This window comes from Thunnus maccoyii, chromosome 2 (assembly GCF_910596095.1).
Source record: "Thunnus maccoyii chromosome 2, fThuMac1.1, whole genome shotgun sequence".
Classification (NCBI taxonomy): Eukaryota; Metazoa; Chordata; class Actinopteri; order Scombriformes; family Scombridae; genus Thunnus; species Thunnus maccoyii.
Window position 1 is genome coordinate 8,347,287 of NC_056534.1, and position 19,146 is coordinate 8,366,432.

Below are 19,146 nucleotides of genomic sequence, written 5' to 3' on the forward strand. Positions count from 1 at the left end.
AATAGTACTGTTCAAGATGAGCAAGGTCACTAAGTGGATCTTGAATCAGTTGTAATCATTGATCACTTTGGGGTCCTGTTGGGTCTAAAGTTGACAACAGCACAAGCAACATCGTCCTGTTCTTTAGGCTGGTGTGGCTGGACGTTGGCGTAGAGAGGATGTGTCTGGGTCTTAGAGAAGTCGACTCTGCTACAGTGAAGATCATCCTGCTGTGTTGGTTGGGCTGAGATGTTTTCATTCACAGGACCAGGGTTTAACTGATGAGAAGACAAGACAAATAATATTAGTTTACATTGTGGGGCACTAAACCTCTAATAATAAGGAGTAACTGCTGACCTCACAGCCTTAGAAGGATAATTAGTTTGTCTAAAATATGTTTATTTTCTTTTACAGATAGTTTTTAGGTCAGACTAATCTTCATGATATCAATGATAAATGATTAATGAATGAATGAATGAATGATTAATCCATATCAAATGATTTACAAATGGCTGATTTTTGTTGGAAGACTAATGTAGCTGTGTAATGTGGACTGCAGTAGAAGACATTTTAGCTCTACAGCACATCTACGTTGCAAAATTTGGACACATAAAACTAATGATACTGTACAATGTAGTTCTGTGTTGTTTTGTGTCACTTGAAGGATCATCTCATCTGAGGGGAAGCAGGACAGACAAAGGTGATGTTTTCCTAATGCAGCAGAATTTAAAACATTCTGTTCTTTGAGAAGGAACCGCAAATCCTGCACACTCAGGTAAAAAAATCCTACTTTCTTACTTGAAAGTCTACGAAGATCCGAAATGTTTTTAATTAATTAAGTAAAATTGACCCACAATGTGAGTTTTAAATCTTAGTGACCTGTCATTAAAGTCAAACTGAAATTTGAATTCTCTCCATATTTTGTGAAAGGAAATATAGACAATCATGAAACTGCAGATATTGTGCATAATTCTCAGTGTTTCAAAAGAAGATCAAACCACTTTTGTGGAAACAGTGTCTTAGCTTCAGGCCTGTGGGTGGGTGTTTCCCTTTGTAGCAATTGACTGACATTTGAATGCTGTCGTTGTAAGGAGACACGCTGTCAGCTCGCTGCTGCTCAACTGACTAGAGCACGTCATACTCTGTATAGCCTCTGATGTTGCTGATAAAGGGAAAAAACATCTTGTATCAGGACGTTTTTTCCCCTTATCAACAAGTTCACATAGTGTTGGTTAAGTCCTCTTAGTGATTAAAGACATCTGTCCATTTACAATATTCAGTATTTGGGAGGACCCATCATGCAGTGAAGTTTGTATTTCACCCAGAAACTGGAAACTAGAAAGCTGGACTAACTAGCTTCCACTCAGAAGGTGAGAGCTATGTAAACTAGCTTGTTAATGTTAGCACTGATTCCCACAAGACGTCATTTTTGTTCACACTATTTCAACTCCTGCTGAGTCATTCTTCACACAGTGCTGTGTTTGTCCCACATTATTAAAAAGAGGAGGTCTAGTTAGTGTTAGATGTCTCTCTTTCACAGGTCCATATACAGTATGGTGATGGAAAATGACTAGACTGTCAAAACTACAAGTTGAAACTAACAGCAATGAGTCCTTTAATGTCAGCAGCCCCCCATGAATTTAATCAGGACACTGAGTAACGTACTGTAAGCAGTGTTCAAATCACAGATGGGACCAAGTAACAGCTAACAATGACTAGCAAGGACTAACAATGTATGAACCATTTTAGTGGCTGCTCACACAGATGTCGCACCAATAAGATTACCAAACCATCATTGTCAGCTGAAGAACACTAATGTGGGGGGAGCTATTAAGGCACAATTGAATTGACTTTCTTCTTTTTGGTATTTACAGTACACAAGTATATAAGTCAAAACAAATACCAAGGACATATATACAGAGTTCTCTGTGAAAATTAATTTTGATGTAATTTCGACTTTAAAAATTAAATGTTGTGCAAAATGTTTTTGAAATTTCTGTTTTTTACCTGCTCCATGTTGACTGTTGCTTCGGTACCTGAAGTCCTTCTTTTTCTAGATAGTGAAACAAATGAATATATATACATGAATAAGTGATTTCAGGTTAGAAATTAAATGTAATTTCTTGCAACAGAGCAGGGTTTTGCTTACCTCCTAATCCACAAGAAGACAAAAAGAGGTGTTATAACTAGGAGAGCAACAACAGCTCCTGCAGCTGCAGCTGATGTGCATTTACTTTTAACAGTAAGAGTCCCTTCACTGGAGTTGAAGTTCGTATGAGATGTCACAGCACAGGAGTAGTTTCCTGCATGATGACTGCTGACTGAGTCTAGTACCAGTTGTTTGCTTTTGTTGTGTGACAGGTTCACAGGTTGTTCGTTCAAATACCAAATGTAGGTTGTGTTGTCAGTCAGAGGACAACTGGTCATGCAGGTCAGTGTGACTCTTTGGCCCTCTCCCACCACATCACGGTGCAACTTCACTCTCAGGCCTGAAAAATGGTTAGATTGGTCAGTAAATGTAAAAAAGACATCCATAAGTCATCAAACTTAAATAATAAGTCCTTATTCCTAAATGACCAAATTCCTCATTTGTCAAACCTGTAACATGTGTTCCATAAGTGACTTGTATGAGCGTTTTCTGTTCTGCCACCCTGAGGTTCAAGGTCTGATTAAAAGTAGGAAACCAAGGCTACTTTGTTGGAGGAAAGATCTCCTTAAAAGAATTTAATGCTGATTGGGACACAAGCACTGATTTTTGTTGCCAGTAACCTGCCTTGTATGACCAACCATCCACCCTACAATAAGACTTTCTGCAGTTTTGCTACTTTTGTTCCACCTTTATGCTAATGAGAGAGAACAGCTGCCACTAGAAATGCATTTCCTGCGGAAAATGCGTGTGAATGCTGAATACTGAAATAAATCGCAAAGCATTGCTGAAAACACTAAACACTTGTTCAGGATCCCCGTCTGTATGAATACAATTTGATTACCATGGCATGTTACATTTAAGAGATTTGGTGGTTAATAAGTAGTATGGTGGGGTTTTATTTATGACCACAAAGTGGGGCTATTGATGCCATGATTCAGTGTGTCGTGCAGATTCTCATGGAAAACCTGTCTACAAAGTTTCATTTCATTAAAGACAACAGAATTGCTGAAATATCAAGTTATAAGGTGAATTTAGCGCCCCCTGTGGGGAAAAATTTCATGAAATGTTACACACTTCTGACAGGTCACCTTGTGTACAAAATTCCCAAATTTGGTCACAATCCGACTCTTTATTGAGGAGTTATTGACCATTAAGTGCATTAGGCCACACCTTCAAAAGTTTGCTAACCAATAACAGACAAACCGAAAGTGATATCTGAAAACAAATAAATAAGTTGTGTTCAGGGTCCTCTAAACATGGTATGTACCATATTTGGTGAAGATTGGATGAAATATGTGCCAACAGAAGCAAAACATATGTTTGTTGAAAAAAAACAAAATGGCGGACAAATTTTATAGGCGCAAATGGGCGTGGCCCATATCAGTCTAATCAGCATCATCCAAGGAACATCCTGACCAAATATTTTTTTTGATAGGACTTACCGTTCATGAGTTATTAGCCAAAACGCAAAACATTTAATAACTGACCACATGGTGATGCTATTGATACCATATTTTAATATGCATTTTCAAATGGGACAACTGTACCTTAAATATGAATAGCCTAGCACTTTTAGTTTTTGAGATATTAGCTTTCAAACATTCCTTCCATAGACTTTCCATTATAAATTTTAATGTTAAAAAATATATATATAAAATCACTGGATTAAGATAGAAAGCTGAAAAGGTATAGCATAGATGTCCTGAAAGAGCTGAACATTTTGATATTTGAATGGTTTATGTCGCTCAAAATATAGAGGAGTTGAAAGCTTTCAAAAAACGTACGGAAGAATAAGAAGAAAAAGAAGAACTAGAAAAAGCAATTTTTGTAGAAATTGCGTGTGATTGCTGAAAGCGAATTTAGATTGCATAACTGGAGGCTGAACACTATTGATTATTGTCACACAGCAATGCCAGGCTAGATTCTGGTGTTTACTCTGTCAATTGCATGAAATTGATGAGAAAGCAGTCTCATTAAGCAGATTGACATCACCTGGAATCCTTCATCCTTCAACTCTACTGAGTTCTGCCTTAAGCGGGACTTGAACTCACAGCCTTTGGATCTAAAAGGAGTTGATATGTGACATGAGCCTAAACCAATGGCCTGCTCAGACAGGATCTGTTAAGTCAGAAAAGATGAATTTCACAAGAATAGCAATCCACAATTTAGGTAATAATGTTAATGTAAGCTAAAGAGGAATTGACTTATGGTACATGATAGAGATGTAAAGCAACTTTGTACATGAGAGAAATATTCTGAGGAGTAAAGCATTGAGTGGGTATCAAACACACAACCTTGTCATCTGAGGTGAAGCTGATCAGAAAACAGTGTTCTAAATCACTGAGCCAACAGACATTCCCAGTAAGGAAAGCAAAAAATCTCCATTTTGATGATGAAAATGTATTTGTCTCAAACTAGAGCTTGAAACCCAGAGATTTGTACATCATTAGTGAAAGCAAGACTAGTTTAATATGAGAATGAATAATACGTGTAAAAGGTGTTTGAAGGAAGAGAGAATCTGTAAGTTTAAGAAACCAGAGTGAGAGGAGACACGCATCCTGCAGACTGTATTACAGTCAATGAGAACATGACAGCAACTCTCTATCAATTAAGGTTCAGATCTCAAAATTATAAGTCCTATGTGAAATGTATTTACATTGTGAGAGAGAGGAGGCTTGTGGCAACATACTGAGGCAAGATATGTGCGTGAGGAGTTAAAATTGTGGGAGTGACAGCGTTTAGAAAAACATTTCTGGCCTAAAAATATCTGTGCTCTCCACTGTGCCTGATTACATGACACACTGTGAGACCTGAAAAAGTCTGCCAAACCCCTGACTTTTGGCTTAAATTGCTGAAAAATTATAAAAGATATCACTAAACAATCTGATAACTTTGAAAATTCAAAGTTTTGTGAACATTTTAAAGTTTAAATGGCGTCTGTAGGATAAGGGACATCCAAGCAGTTGAGTGTCAAAGTGACAATAGTTCCAATTTAGGTGGATGGTTCATCCCATAGTCTGCCATTACACAGATTGACAGTTAAATGGTTTTTATAGCACAAACTACGCAGCAGTTGAAACGCGGCAAAAAACGTACGGAAGACGGAATAAGAATAAAGAGTGAGAAGAACAATGTGTCATTGCTTCCAGCAATCACACAATAAAGATTTCAATGTATTTTGATGATCATTAATCCAGTGTAGAAGTGTGATCAACTGATCGATTTTGTCTTTAAATAACATGATGCACTCTTGACCTTCTCTATTGACGTTTATATGTTGTAATCACATTGTTCTGTTTTAAGTAAGATGTCTCGCACCTTGTTAATGTAGGCAAATTAATGTCTAGTTTGTTAGGAAAGAAGAAATAGAAAAGGTTATCTGAAGTGAATGATACACGTTGACTCTGATTCTAAGAAGTGATAGTTAGAAAAGGGAACTAAATGCAAACTGGAAATTGTACAAAACAGGCATGACACAATATATGCAATTGTTATTGATTATCTTACAGGAAACAGGTGTCTGCAGACAAAGGAGTATGACTACGCACAAAGTGTGTGTGTTAACAGTTGTGTTGAGCAGAGGCTGAAAGGATGAAGTGTTTGTGTGAGCTGTTCAAGGTGTTCCTCTTGCTGCACAGCTCAGGGAGCTCGTATGCAAACACTTTACTGATTTATTAAAGGCAGTTGGACTGCAAGAAAAATACTGTGTCTCTGGTATTTAATTACCTTAATCACCTAACTAGACAAATTGATATTTCAGCTGCAGCTTTTGTTTATTTTTCCAATATGGAAAGATAAACAAAAAAGCACTGTAATCAATCAATCATTCTTGTTTCTATTTTTTAGACAAACCCACTCTGCAATCTGCATCATTACAAAGCATTTAAATTTAAGAATTACCTGTGACAACCAAAGTCACTCCAGGAAAATCCAGCTGTTTCCGTCCTCCATGATGTTGTTCCAATCTGAATGTGTATTCTGCAGAGTCGTTCTTCTTCAGCTGTTTGATTCTCAGGATATGTTGGTTCTTCACTCTGTCATGATACTCTACACGACCTGCAAGCTCAATCACCTTTTCAACTTCCTCCTCACCACCTGCCGTTATTTTATACCATAATTTAGACTTGGGCCTCTGGTTGTTAGGATACGAGTAATTACTTGAAATGTTCACTGAAGAGCCTCGCAGAGCACAGATCCTCCTCCTGACATAATTCACACTCCAGCAGTTCTTATCCTCAACACCTGAAATGGACAGAACAGACTGAATAGACTTACAGTAGTTTTTAGGTTAAATGTCCGAATGACTATTCATTCAGTTTCCACCATTGTCATTCTTTTGCAATGTCTTTAAATATCTTCAATCAATTATTTTTCAATTAGTTTTCTGTGGCCATCAAGAATAGAAAAATAGTGTATATCAGTGTTCAATGTACAGTATATGTTGGATACATGTATATATGTTAGAGTATGTATGTATTCTTTTCTTCATTAGAACTTCAACTTCAGATGCAGTTTTTTTTCATTTTGGTGAGTTGTCTTTATAAGCCCTTTTGGGCTTTTAAAATCTCACCAGCACAATCTATTTTTACTCGATTTTTTCATTCTTGTTATTTTTGCAAATAAACTACACATAAAATCTTGAGGTGGACCAAAAACCCCACCAAAAACTAAGTCATATATTAGAAAATAAATCTTATTTCAGTTCTGAAGGTTTGTGCATTTTTCCGCTGTGAGCATGTGCAGTAAGTTGTAACTGTTGACAAGAGCACACTCCTCGCAGGCGCCTTTGTTCATTCAGAGTCACAGAAAAAACAGTCTAAGGCAATTTGTAAATTCAGTTAAATTTTCTGTTCTTTACAGTTGAGTGTTGTAGAAAGAAATGGTTTCATCAATTTATAGCTGTAGTCCAATTTGTAGTTTTATGAATAGCTTTATGATGAGAAAATGCTCCTGTTTCCCCTCATTTACTCTTTGATCAGACATGGTCGCACAGGGACATCTAGTGTCCACAAGTTATAAAAGCAACTTTTTAATATGTGCAAGATCATTATTGCATCACAGAGTAGAGTGACCAACCCTACTTTCCAGAGCAACTTTTGGTTTATTTGCCTATTTGTGACACCCAGAGACCCTCATCAGCATAGTGATTGGGGATTTTTCAGGAAGTGAATCATCATACATACTAAGCCTACTGTAGGCTAAATAGTAAGTCAGGATATTTGTGGTTAGTGTAATAATGTGTATATGTTCATGACACAATCTCTAAAATGAAACGGTTAAGTATTTTTAAATTTCTAATGTGTAATTATTGTGTAATTATTATGTGTTGTCATTATACAGACTGTGATTTACAGCTTCACAAGCGAGTCATATCAACTCAAACACTAATCAGCAGTTCATGTTGTCTTTAATAAGACACACTGGTTACCAGCAGATCACCTCCATCACTGACTAAATCATAAGTCAGATAATGGATTAATAACACTACAAAGAAAATGAAAATGAGGTTGAATCGGCACCTCTGAAATATATTTCATGTTGCCCAATAAGCTTACAAACTAAAGACAAATGTGCCATCCTATAATATAACAGCAATAACAGACTGTAAGTTGGTTTATACTCACAGACTTCAAATGCGTCTGTCCATCACTGAGTCACTGAGTCACTTACAGTTACACCATTGTTTTTTGAAATAAAGCATTTCTGTGTTCATGGTAAATAAAACAAAAGCAATATAACAAATAAATGTATGAATACAAACTTTACACACATGAAACACACTGTATTAGGGTCATTTACATTTAGCATTAATGAGTAACTTGACAGTTACTGTATTAAAACTATATTTTGGGCTGTGGGTAAGTGAAATAATATATAAAACATATAGAAAATAATCTTAACTCAACCCTTCTCACACCAGCACCATATAGTCTACACCTAAAATCTGGTGCAATGTATTTAAGTATTTTTATTATTTCTTTTATGTGTACAGCACATTGAGTTACAACTACTGCATGAAAAGTGCAATACAAATAAATAAAGTTAAAGCGATGTTCATGTCTGATGGTAACTAGGCGACGTACAAATTAAAATCCCTCTAGCGTTTCATACCCGGTCCAGTCATATACCAGGTTTTGACCTAGTCTTGTGAACTTATGCATACAGGACCAGTGTGTATTGACTTTGGTATAAGAGCAGCAAACCTATTTCATAATGCTGGAGAGAACCTCTCAGAAGCACTACATCAAATGAACATATAGGAGTGGTACTGGGTATCCGAATTATCAGAATATATGTGGTCGGAAGGGAATCTGTAGAGGTTGTTTTTTTTGCTTTTTCCATAGAATAAGAAGAAATAAAGGCTTTGTGCTTACACAAATTATAGAGTTTTTTTAAAAATAGGTCAGTAAAATTGTCAGCAGACAAGATAAAAACGGAGTGGATTCTGTGCAGTTTGTTTTAGAGATATTGAATGGTGTGCTTCAGCTTACGTTTTAAACTCCCAGAATACAAAGTCTATAGCTTTAAGTTAATAGTACATGTGACTAGTCTCTTTGTGTTTCTGTCAGGTGTGCGGAGGAGATCCTCAAAGCAGACCCAGGCCAGCTCCAGGCTGAGGATTCTGTATATGGTGGGACGCCTCTCCACTGGGCCAAAACTGCTGAGGTGAGGAACATCAAGTGTTTTGTGGTTAGAATTAGTAGTCTGACTCTAGAGAAACCAAAGCATTGAAGCTTTGATAGGAGAATAATGGATCTATGACCTTTGATTACCTCTGTGAGCAAGCCCAAGTTTGAACAACATTTACAAAACTAATTTCATCCTGTACGAGTTTATGTCAATGCTTCCAATCAGAAATGCTGGCCCGTCATTGAGGCGTCCCACACCAAGACATGCAAGTTAGGCTTTAGGAAGAAGTAACAGGAGAAGTCCTGTTGTTCTGTCCATTTAATAAAGTCTTCCTCTCTCTGTGCCAGATGTGTCGTTTGCTGCTGGAGCATGGCTGTATGGTGAACTATCTCAGTAAGACCGGGGAGAGCGCCCTCCACATTCTGACCAAGAAGGGCCGCTTTGAGGCAGCCATGGTGTTACTCACCCACGGAGCCAACGCCAACCTGAAGGGACAGGACGGGAACACAGCTCTGCACCTCGCTATGAAGGTGAGTGTACGAGATATTACGCCTGCCTTGTTCTTATCTTCCAGGTGAAAACAATAATCTTACTGATAATCAAAGTGTTCATGAAAGGGAGGAGAAATGTCAAGGAGTGATTTTGCTAAGTGGTGGCAACACAGTATCGGTATGAGGGGAAAACACTAAGAGCTACGACTCAGATTACAGGAGATTTATCCTAAAAATCCCAAACAATAGGGAAATTAAGTTGCACCACACATAAGGACAAACTTCACAGATCTGCTTTTCTGTAATGGGCAGCATGCTTACACTACAAGAACATCACACATCAATGATATATATTAAAGAGAGCTGGATATTATCATTCTGCTATGGAAATGCAGACATTTTAAAAAATAATAATAATAATGCACCACTTGTGTGACACTGTGCTCATTAATTAGATGGACCACATGGAGTTGATCAAAGCTCTGATTGTATTTGGTGCTGATGTGGAGATCCACAACGACTTGGGAGAAACGCCTGGACTGATCGCTGCACGCACTAGCAAAGGTAAGAGAGACATGAAGGATGGAAAGAGAGATATAAACTGTAAGGTATACAGAAGTTGAATCAGGAAAATAAGGAACAGAGTAGGAATTCTGAGTTAGGACAGTGAAAAGCTGTGTTATATTTATAGAACTTAATGTGACCGACCTAACACGCCTGTTTGTTCTAGTTTAATCAGATTATAACATGTTAACCCATAGTCTCATTTAACAGCATGTATTCCAATGTAGATGGTAAAGCTGATGCATGAAAATGGTTGTTATGATAAAATGAAACAATCTTTAGTGCCTTGTCTCTAAATATAAAGACCAGTTGTACCGCTCTTGCTACTAATTCATTGTTTTGTGACTGTTTAGAAGCAGCATGGTTACAAAGCTTGCAGCATTTCTTTTTAAAGGTGCATCATGCAACTTTACCATGGATGATGTAAAAACACCACACACTCCATTGTACATTTGTAGCATATGTATAAAGCTTTGATTTGATCATTTCCAGCTACTCAGTGATTTCAGAGCTCGCTCTCTGATCTGTAAGGGGATTTTGTGGAACCAAAACTTCTCAGTTGATGTAGCTCCAGTCTCCTTCTCCATCTGCACATGTTTTACCTGCTCAACAAAAGAGGGCAGCACTTACAAAACATTTCAGTTGCAAAAGCTGAACAACATTTACATTACCATGCAAAAGGCAAAATAATTTGACATTTCAGTGATTTCTAATAAAGGTCTGTGCATTGTTTCTACTGGATCTGTCCTGAGATTATTATATGAGCATAATTGTTGTTTTCACATGGAGACAATTGTGTCTGAAACCGCATACTCGATGCTCTGAAGCAGAAAAGATGGTAAATGGAGTCTGCTGTCATTTATTGATTTTTGTAAATGCATGATAATTGCTAACATCCTGCTTACATTCTTGCTTTCTCTCTCTGTCTCTTATCTATCACCCTCTATCTCTTCTTCTCTGCTTTTTGTGGTGTTTGTGCATGTCTAACTCCATTTGCGTGCATGTGTGTGTGTGTTTTTTTCGTTAAAACGAAAGGTCCGAATAGAAAGATACTGCTGGACATGCTGTGTAGTGTAGGGGTCCAGCGGTGCCTCCCCCCCTCCCCTGCCAGTCCTCCCCCCATCTCCAACAAGGCCCCACCTCCAGGCATAGGTAACACCAACGTCCCATCCTCTGCCTCCCCTTCACTGCACTCTGTTTGAATGTTTCTCTCATCTACAGAATATGTCTCTGTTTGAGCTCTTTTACATTTTCTATAACTTTTTACATTTACTGTATTTTTTAGTTTGCTGATTAGTGAAAAAAATGATTTGTGTGCAATTTAAGAATAATCCTTAATCCTTAAAATACCAAATAACAAAAAGAAGGAATGTGTGGAAAGTATTTAACAGAAAGAGGTTATTTTTTCAGTGCTATATTTGAATTATGACTTGATTAAACAAGTGACTCAACAAGATCTGAATTTGACAGTATGAGAGTGAGAAGCTCTTGTAAATTAAATAAGATAAAGCAAGTATCCTTACATGAAAGCAACATGCATGCATATCTACTTGACATTCTTGGTATAACTCCCCTGTGGCTTGTAGAAAACCCAGTGACCCCTTTCCTTTTCCATCCTTTGTACATGAATTTGATCAATACTGTTGCCATGTGTTGGTCCCACACCAATAGCTGTTATGATTGGCTCACAGGGTTTGAGGACATCATGTTCGTGGGGGCTGCAGTCACTGCAATGAGCAGAGGCACATCTGAAGTGGACGGGCCCAAAACGGGGAAAAGGAAGTGAGTATGTTTGTAATTCCACAGTTCCCCGTCTGTTTTTCATGGTTAAAGCAAGACTATGTAACTTCTGCTGAGCAGCAGCAACAGCAGCCTCTGCTGCCACAAGTGGTAATTAAAAGACGCTGGTGCATTTTATTCTGTTGATATCTGAGCAGTGAGGATACCGCACTACTGTAACGTGAGGGAACACTATTTGAAGGGGAACAGACTTCAACACTTGCTGTATCTAGACTGCAAGTGTGGCATGAGCAGCAACCCACAGCACCTGTGTTCTAAAATGTAGCTGCTAACAGCTAGCGTTATACTGACCGACTTATGTTGCGATCCACATCATCTTCACACACCACGGAAAATACAGTCTGGTGGCCGCTAGTATGTAACTTAATTCTATTGATAACGATATAGCTACATATTGGTGAGATAACACGTGATTATAATTCACCAAAGGGCTCATCAGGCACGCCAGCTGTCGCTTATTAGCTGAACACCCACCTGCCAGTACTCATAGAACTGGAGTTACATCCAGGTAACTACTATTTCTTGTGGGGGATCGTACCCGCTCAACCCAAGTTATTTTAAGGTAAATAGTTGTATAATGTTGCTTTAAAGTAAAGTTTGTCTCATATTTTGTCCAAGAATTCTGCGCATCTGGCTATGTGGTAGTATGTGGTGTAAAGGATAATGAATAATAATAACAAAGTTGTGTTTTTAAAAATATATTATTATTACTTTAACGTGAAAACATGTTATTTGTATGTGTTTCTGTCTTAGATGAGACAAAAAGTTCTGGTGTAAAAAAAGTGATATCTCCTCTCCTCTGCAGGATGGAAAGACTGCTGTGTCTAGATGGTGGAGAGCTCTTCGACTGGGTGGCTGGCACGAGCACTGGAGGGATTCTGGCCCTCGCTATAATCCATGGTAAGTGTGTTTTTCTTTCTGCTTCCAAGAGTTTTCATACCCTAGCATCAAAACTATAATGGCGTCTCTTCAATGTGTAGGAAAGTCCATGGAGTACCTTCGCTGCCTGTACTTCAGGATGAAAGAGCAGGTGTTCAAAGGGTCACGACCCTATGAATCAGCACCACTGGAGGATTTCCTGAAGAAAGAATTTGGAAAGAACACCAAGATGACAGACGTCCAATACCCCAGGTAACTGTTCATGTCAAACTTATTGAAGTCCTTTCATCCTAGAAGAAATATGTTTTTGTCGTTGTTACTTCACTTGAATGTTTGAGCTTCACTTAACAGAATGATGTATGTGCAGAGTTTGACACTAGAAGACTGTTTTCACATTCAACTGCTGAAGCTGGAAAGTTTCTGTGTTAATTGAAAAGTTGTGTACATATGAGCATAATTTGTGACATCACAACTAGTTTGCTAATTCTGGTCCAATACGCACTTACACAAGTGTGATGAGGAGATTTGAAACCTTCAGTGCACATACAGTGAGAATGGACTTTTCAGTGAAGTAGGAGATGTCTTGAAATAAAAAATATTTGCATATTCATAGAGTCTGGACTTTTCAGTGAGGTAGAAAGAGTAGATGTCATTTTAAGAATTTCTAACCACATCAGACACATTTTTATGTCTTAACACAAGTCTGAAGGGGATTTTAGGGTTAAATGTGTCCACTAGGCAATAGGCAGAAAAGTGTAAAAAGGCAATAGAGACACTAGTCAGGCGATCACCAGAGTCAGTAGGATGTGTCCTCTGGGGACAATGGAGACCTGTTCAAAATGTCATGCCAATCTGTTCAGTAGTTATTGAGATATTTCATTCTGGACCAAGTGGAGAGAAAGAAAGAATGAGTGACAGACCTCACCATCCCTTGAACAATGCTGCTAGCATGGCTAAAAACTAGTAGTAGAGGATCCAGAATCTGTAAATGAACTAATTTTGGTGTCAAAGTGCTGGTTTTTCAGGTTTTGATCAGAATGTCTTGACAAACACTTTTATTATGAACAAAAGCTGAGATATCTGACTAAAATTAACCCTTTTATGTTAAACTCACATCTACTCTATTATCTTTTCACTCATTCATTTGTTCTTGTACAGGGTGATGGTGACCAGTGTTCTGGCTGACAGACATCCAGGAGAACTGCACATCTTCAGGAACTATGACCCTCCCTCCGTCCACAGAGAGCCCCCGTATGCAACCACGGCCACGTTCGAGCCTCTCACTGTCCCACAAGGTACTAGACCTACTGCACTAGTGCTCAAATGTTTTAATGAATGGTGGGTGGTGGTGTGTGTTGCTGTCTGCCACAGTTTCCCTCATGTTGCCACCAGATGGTGACATAGTAAAGTATTTTCTAACTCTACACATGGTGGTAAATTATACTCAGTTCATTCAGGATTATATATTTATTTAGAAAACGAAGCCTGAGAAGTCCATTTGTGTTGTGTTGTTTGAGTGGCAACCATGTTGTTGTTACAGGAAGGGAGAATGAGGATGTGTTGATAGTAGGATACACAGTGGAGCCAACCAGAAAGCGTAGGAAGGTGACAGCTGAAGGTGTGTTTATGAGTGAGAAACAAAGGAACAGGTTCACAAAGAACTTAACTTGGTCAGTCACAAAATTACCTCACAAACTCCCATTTGTTCACGTATAAATATTATCCAGAATACATGCTTTTGAATACTTTAAATAGCAAAGCAGCAAAAAACATGTTTCAGCCCCACACCCTTTTCAACATGGATGAATGTGTTTACTTCTTCACTGTTTAAAACTCGGTTATTGATACACAGTGACATTTTGGCACATTTCACTTTGTACTTAAGCTTGCACCCAGAATGATAAACTAGTCGATTAGATTGATTGTTTCATGCCTTTTTAAAATCTTAATATCAGAACAACTTGTGTGGCGAGCTGCCCGCTCCAGTGGTGCTGCCCCCACCTACTTCCGACCGATGGGCCGCTTTCTGGACGGAGGGCTATTGGCCAACAACCCGACACTAGACGCCATGTCAGAAATCCATCAGTACAACAAAGCCTTAAAAGCAGAGGTAGGTAACCTAACACCTTAATTATCTAGTCCACCTTTGATCGTCTGTTAACTGCACGTTTAAACATGGATTTTAAAAAAAAATCAAATAATGTGTCATCTCTCTTTTTAACTCTTCTCTCTCAGGGCCATGGGACGGAGGTCAAGAAGCTGGGTATAGTGGTCTCCCTTGGAACTGGTAAGCCACACAGTTGTGTCTGCAATGGCAAATAATGTAATTCACACTAACTTTTCTACATGCAAAACCAATGGTCACTTAGTTTAGTTAGCTTAGTTTATGTCTTACCCCATCTTCACTATTCAACATGAGTCTATTAAAGTATAAGGCTGGTGGTTTTCTATATTTTTATTATTGTAAACAAATCTAATGTGCAGAGTCAAACCAACAACGAACCTATCCTACTTACAAGTATTGTCTGTGTATCCAAAGCCTAATATATCATATTCCTCTGTGACATAGACCTCTGTTGTTCTCCAAAAAATATTAAAAACATGTCAATGAGCCACACCGCTGTGAGTGACATGTTCCTTCCCCCCGAAGGCAATAGTTACTGTAGTTTGTTTAGAAACGGCTCCAAAGATTAATAACAGCAGTAACATTTTCAGTCTCAGGAGAGACGTTCCTTGTAATGCAGGTCCTACTGAGCGTGATGCATGCTAATGCATTGTGCTAAGGTGACTCTGTTTACAGTGCTTCACCAGCTTGTTGTGCTAGATGTCACAACCTCTTGACTTTGTAAATTTCAGTGCAAAGTCAAGAGATGATGACACGTCAAGATGAAAGGTCAATATGAAGTGTTCTTAATGACAACAGGGGAGCTCAGAGTATTAAGATGTATCAGGCTTTGGATAAACACACAATACTTGTAAGTAGGATCAGTTCATTGTTGGTTCGGCTCTGCACATGAGATTTGTTGACAATAGGAAAACTATTGATTATTATTATTATTGCATAGATTAGAGGATGATGATTCAATTGCTGTTGGGGGGGGGGGAGTGATTTACATCCCTAACTCCTACTATGTTTGTACCTTGCTTTGACCACTGAACTAAACAATAAACATTAACACAACTCATTGTGAGTAACTAAATTTAGAAACTCCTCCTGCTCCTCCAGCTGTACAGTATCTGTGCTCCTGTGTGTCTCCAGGTAAACCTCCTCAGGTGGTGGTGAGCTCTGTGGATGTTTTCCGGCCTTCTAATCCTCTGGAGCTGGCCAAGAGCTTTGTAGGAGCCAAAGAGCTGGGCAAGATGCTGGTGGACTGTGTGAGTACAGTTGGAGCACCTGCTTTTTAAATTTACCTTGTTCCTTGTGTAAATCAATGAGTGCTTGATGCTCATCATCCACAGCTGAAACTATATGTTTTTTCATATTAATTCATCCTGCCAGAGTTGTGTTTTCCACTTTTTGTGAAGCCTTTTAATATTCCTGATATTTTGGACATGACAACCAGTATCAATAACATTTCAGAAAGTGTCTCTAAATCTAAAATTTCTTCTCTCTCTCTGACTGGACAGTGTACAGATTCTGATGGCTGTGCAGTTGACAGAGCAAGAGCCTGGTGTGAAATGATCGACACCATCTACCACAGGTCAGCTGACCATGAATCTGCAGCACTTCAGTTCTTTATTTACTGCTGTCTCTGCTCTCTGTTTTAACTCCAGCTGGCAAAGAGTAAATGATTATCTGCTATGTTCCTGGCCTAAACTAGACATCACTGCAGCTCTATAACATCATAGACAGTATAACTTTACCACCCAACACCATCTGGCTTGAAGCTCGGGTGAAGCTCAGCTTGAGTGACCCACATTGTTACAGCCTGAGATGCATGTTGATCAAGTTTGTTTCTGTTTGTGTTTGTCAAATGGGCATTTATAGTATTCATGGTTGGTCTATTATCTCTAATGTACTTTAAAACTATGTAAGATTCACTATTTATTCATTGTCTTTTGTACATCGGCTCAAGTAACCCCTTGAGCCGATGTGACCACAGTGACTTTCATATTTACACTCAAATGTCAGTACACGATAGCAAATGTATAAAACATGGCAGAGACTGAAATCTAACAGGAAAACAACTGACAGGATGTCGCCTATTGGAAGACAAGTTATGTAGCATCTTATGACCTTATCACTGACCTTATCAAGTTTAATGTGTTTGTATATAAACCACTGAATTAGAGTGTGGAGTTTCCCTCCTTTGGTATGTGAATACAGGGGAACTGTAGGAGGAAGTGGTTCCAACTAAATCATACTAAGATCAGTATACACTGTGACTGTGATAGTGTCAGTTTATTGTCACCCTCTCCCTCTCTATATTGTTGCTTGAGAAGATTTTGAATCCAGTTCTCATTGGTTATGATAAAACCATAACGCCCTTCGTCATCCTTCATTTTGTTGTTCCTCTTTTTTTTTTTTTTTTACCCAAGTAGCTGCAAAGACAATGTACAGACATATTACTTAAGGCCATATCAGAAGGACCCTACAGTAGCGCAACAAAATCTGCAATATACTGTAACACAGCTTGGACGATGGTGATGATGAACCAGATCTGCCTTATGTGTCTGGGGCCCAAATTTGTACTGTTTTCTTTCATTCACATCACACTGTCATGCCTTTTTATAGGTTATTTAGACTTTAAACATAACCTCACTCCCATTGCTAACTTGCTTGCACACTGTACACTTGTTACAACCTTTCATAAAGGTATCTTGAACAAATATTTAACATGTACAACTGGAATTATACACTTGAATTATAAACTTACTTGAAAGACAAAGAAACAATACTGCACTGGTGTTTGTACAACCTAAACTAGAAGTAACAAATTATTTACAAATGTCTTTTTTTGTATATGGATTAATTACCAAAGTGTATACTGGTATGGTAATAAAATATATTAATATGGACTTCAGTTGTGTCCATGACTGTTTTGTTTCTTTGTTGTGCACTTGATTTTCAGCCGACATGTTATTTAACTCAGCACGGGTAAGATTAGATCCCTGTTTTATTAATTAAATGCTGTGTGACCATTGAACAATTCAGAGCATCAGTTAAAGTAAGTCAACTTTATTTAAAGGTACAATCCATAGTAAAGAAAAGGGTCATCCCACCATCAAAACTCAAAACATACAATTGCATTTAACTTTTGCATTCAACTTAGTTGAAAGACCCTTTAAGAAAAGCATTAAAGACAACAACTGCTAAAAAGCTTTAATTATTCTCTGATGCTTTGTAAGAGAAAGTAAAACCATTTTTTAATTGTAATGTCACATTGTGTTAAACAAAGAAATTCCGATTTCATTTTCATCTTTAATGGAAACCTGTAATTATGAATTATTAACCATTTCATGGTTAGTCCAATATCCTTTTTTATAATCACGTGTTTTAGCAATTATACAATAGTACTTTGATCAAAATGTTGCGAGACATTAACATTACCTTTCAATCAATAATGTGACAATTTCAAAATTTCTGCTATCACCATGGCAACTGCTGTAATGTTATGTCCGAAAAATATATACCTTTAGCTGCTCTTAACGAAACAAACAAACAAGAGAACACAAAACAAAAACTGACATACAAAATATGACCACTAAAGCTAATGTTAGTTAAGTTTGCTAATTAGCATGACTCATTGGCAACAAAGGTATCAACGCAGACAAATAATGTTGGATGAGTTTTTTTTCATGAGCCATACATTATCATATTAAATACAGCAAAAGTTACCCATATAAGTTTTAACACAAACTAATAGCACAAGTAAGTTAAAGTAATTTTACAGGAAAAAGTAGCTAATTTGCTTTAGCAACACAAAGAAGGCTGTAGCTTTTCAGTGCGTTGGTTTTACCTAGCATAGCTACTGCTAGCTAGCATATTTATATGAAATAGCTTACCATGAGTCATTTAATACAATGGCTCTCCTATAATGGCTACCAGTGAATCTTGCTCTTCAAATTTTTCCATTTTGTGAATAAATATAAAAGGCAAGAGAGGCAAAAATTTTTGATTTTTGTTGTCAGTGTCAGAGATGTGTTTTTTGGTAATTTTCAAGATATTTACCAGGTATGATTGTGTCCTACTGGACTGCACTGACTGAAATATTTTCATAACTTTACAAAACTGTGTCCTTATTATGTTTTACAGAAGTGGTTAAAGGATTTTTTTTCTGTGTATTGAAGAGCATTAGGTAGTCCAACTCTTGTATGTTGACACTATGAAAGTCTGCTCAACATTTCATGGCAATAGTGAAATTACTGTATTGAGTTAAAATGGTTTAACAGGATGTCTTGTAAAAGGTCCTTGTTTCTATGGATGTCCATCACTGCCAGTGTGCTCCTGAGGTGCTCGCTCATGTAAGACCAGAAACATATCCCTTTGTACATCATGAAGGAAGGTTACATTCATTCTCTTGAAGTTTTTGTTTGCTGTGTAATTTTAGGGATCCACCATCTGGCCATTTACCTGAAAAAAAAGAAAAAAGAAAAGAATAAGTGTAATGAGGGTTCATTATGTTTCAAAATAGGCTATTTATAAATAAACAA

At 37.8% G+C, this 19,146-nt stretch overlaps 2 protein-coding genes across 2 annotated transcripts; one reads left to right on the forward strand and one right to left on the reverse strand.

Annotated features, from left to right (window-relative positions):
- On the reverse strand, positions 1-8,252 carry LOC121883832. The gene is made up of 5 exons (XM_042392279.1): positions 8,240-8,252; positions 6,029-6,370; positions 2,129-2,468; positions 1,987-2,032; positions 1-257 (listed from the first exon to the last, which is right to left on the reverse strand). The coding sequence occupies exons 1-5, from the start codon at positions 8,250-8,252 to the stop codon at positions 63-65; spliced, it is 936 nt and encodes a 311-aa protein (XP_042248213.1). The 3' UTR covers positions 1-62.
- A 169-nt stretch (positions 8,253-8,421) lies between these two features.
- On the forward strand, positions 8,422-17,476 carry LOC121883859 (85/88 kDa calcium-independent phospholipase A2-like). Its single transcript, XM_042392319.1, has 14 exons — positions 8,422-8,426; positions 8,698-8,794; positions 9,106-9,288; positions 9,705-9,813; positions 10,849-10,965; positions 11,505-11,595; positions 12,419-12,513; positions 12,594-12,744; positions 13,651-13,787; positions 14,448-14,602; positions 14,728-14,779; positions 15,752-15,867; positions 16,120-16,193; positions 16,314-17,476. The coding sequence occupies exons 1-14, from the start codon at positions 8,422-8,424 to the stop codon at positions 16,339-16,341; spliced, it is 1,410 nt and encodes a 469-aa protein (XP_042248253.1). The 3' UTR covers positions 16,342-17,476.
- Positions 17,477-19,146: the final 1,670 nt, after the last annotated feature.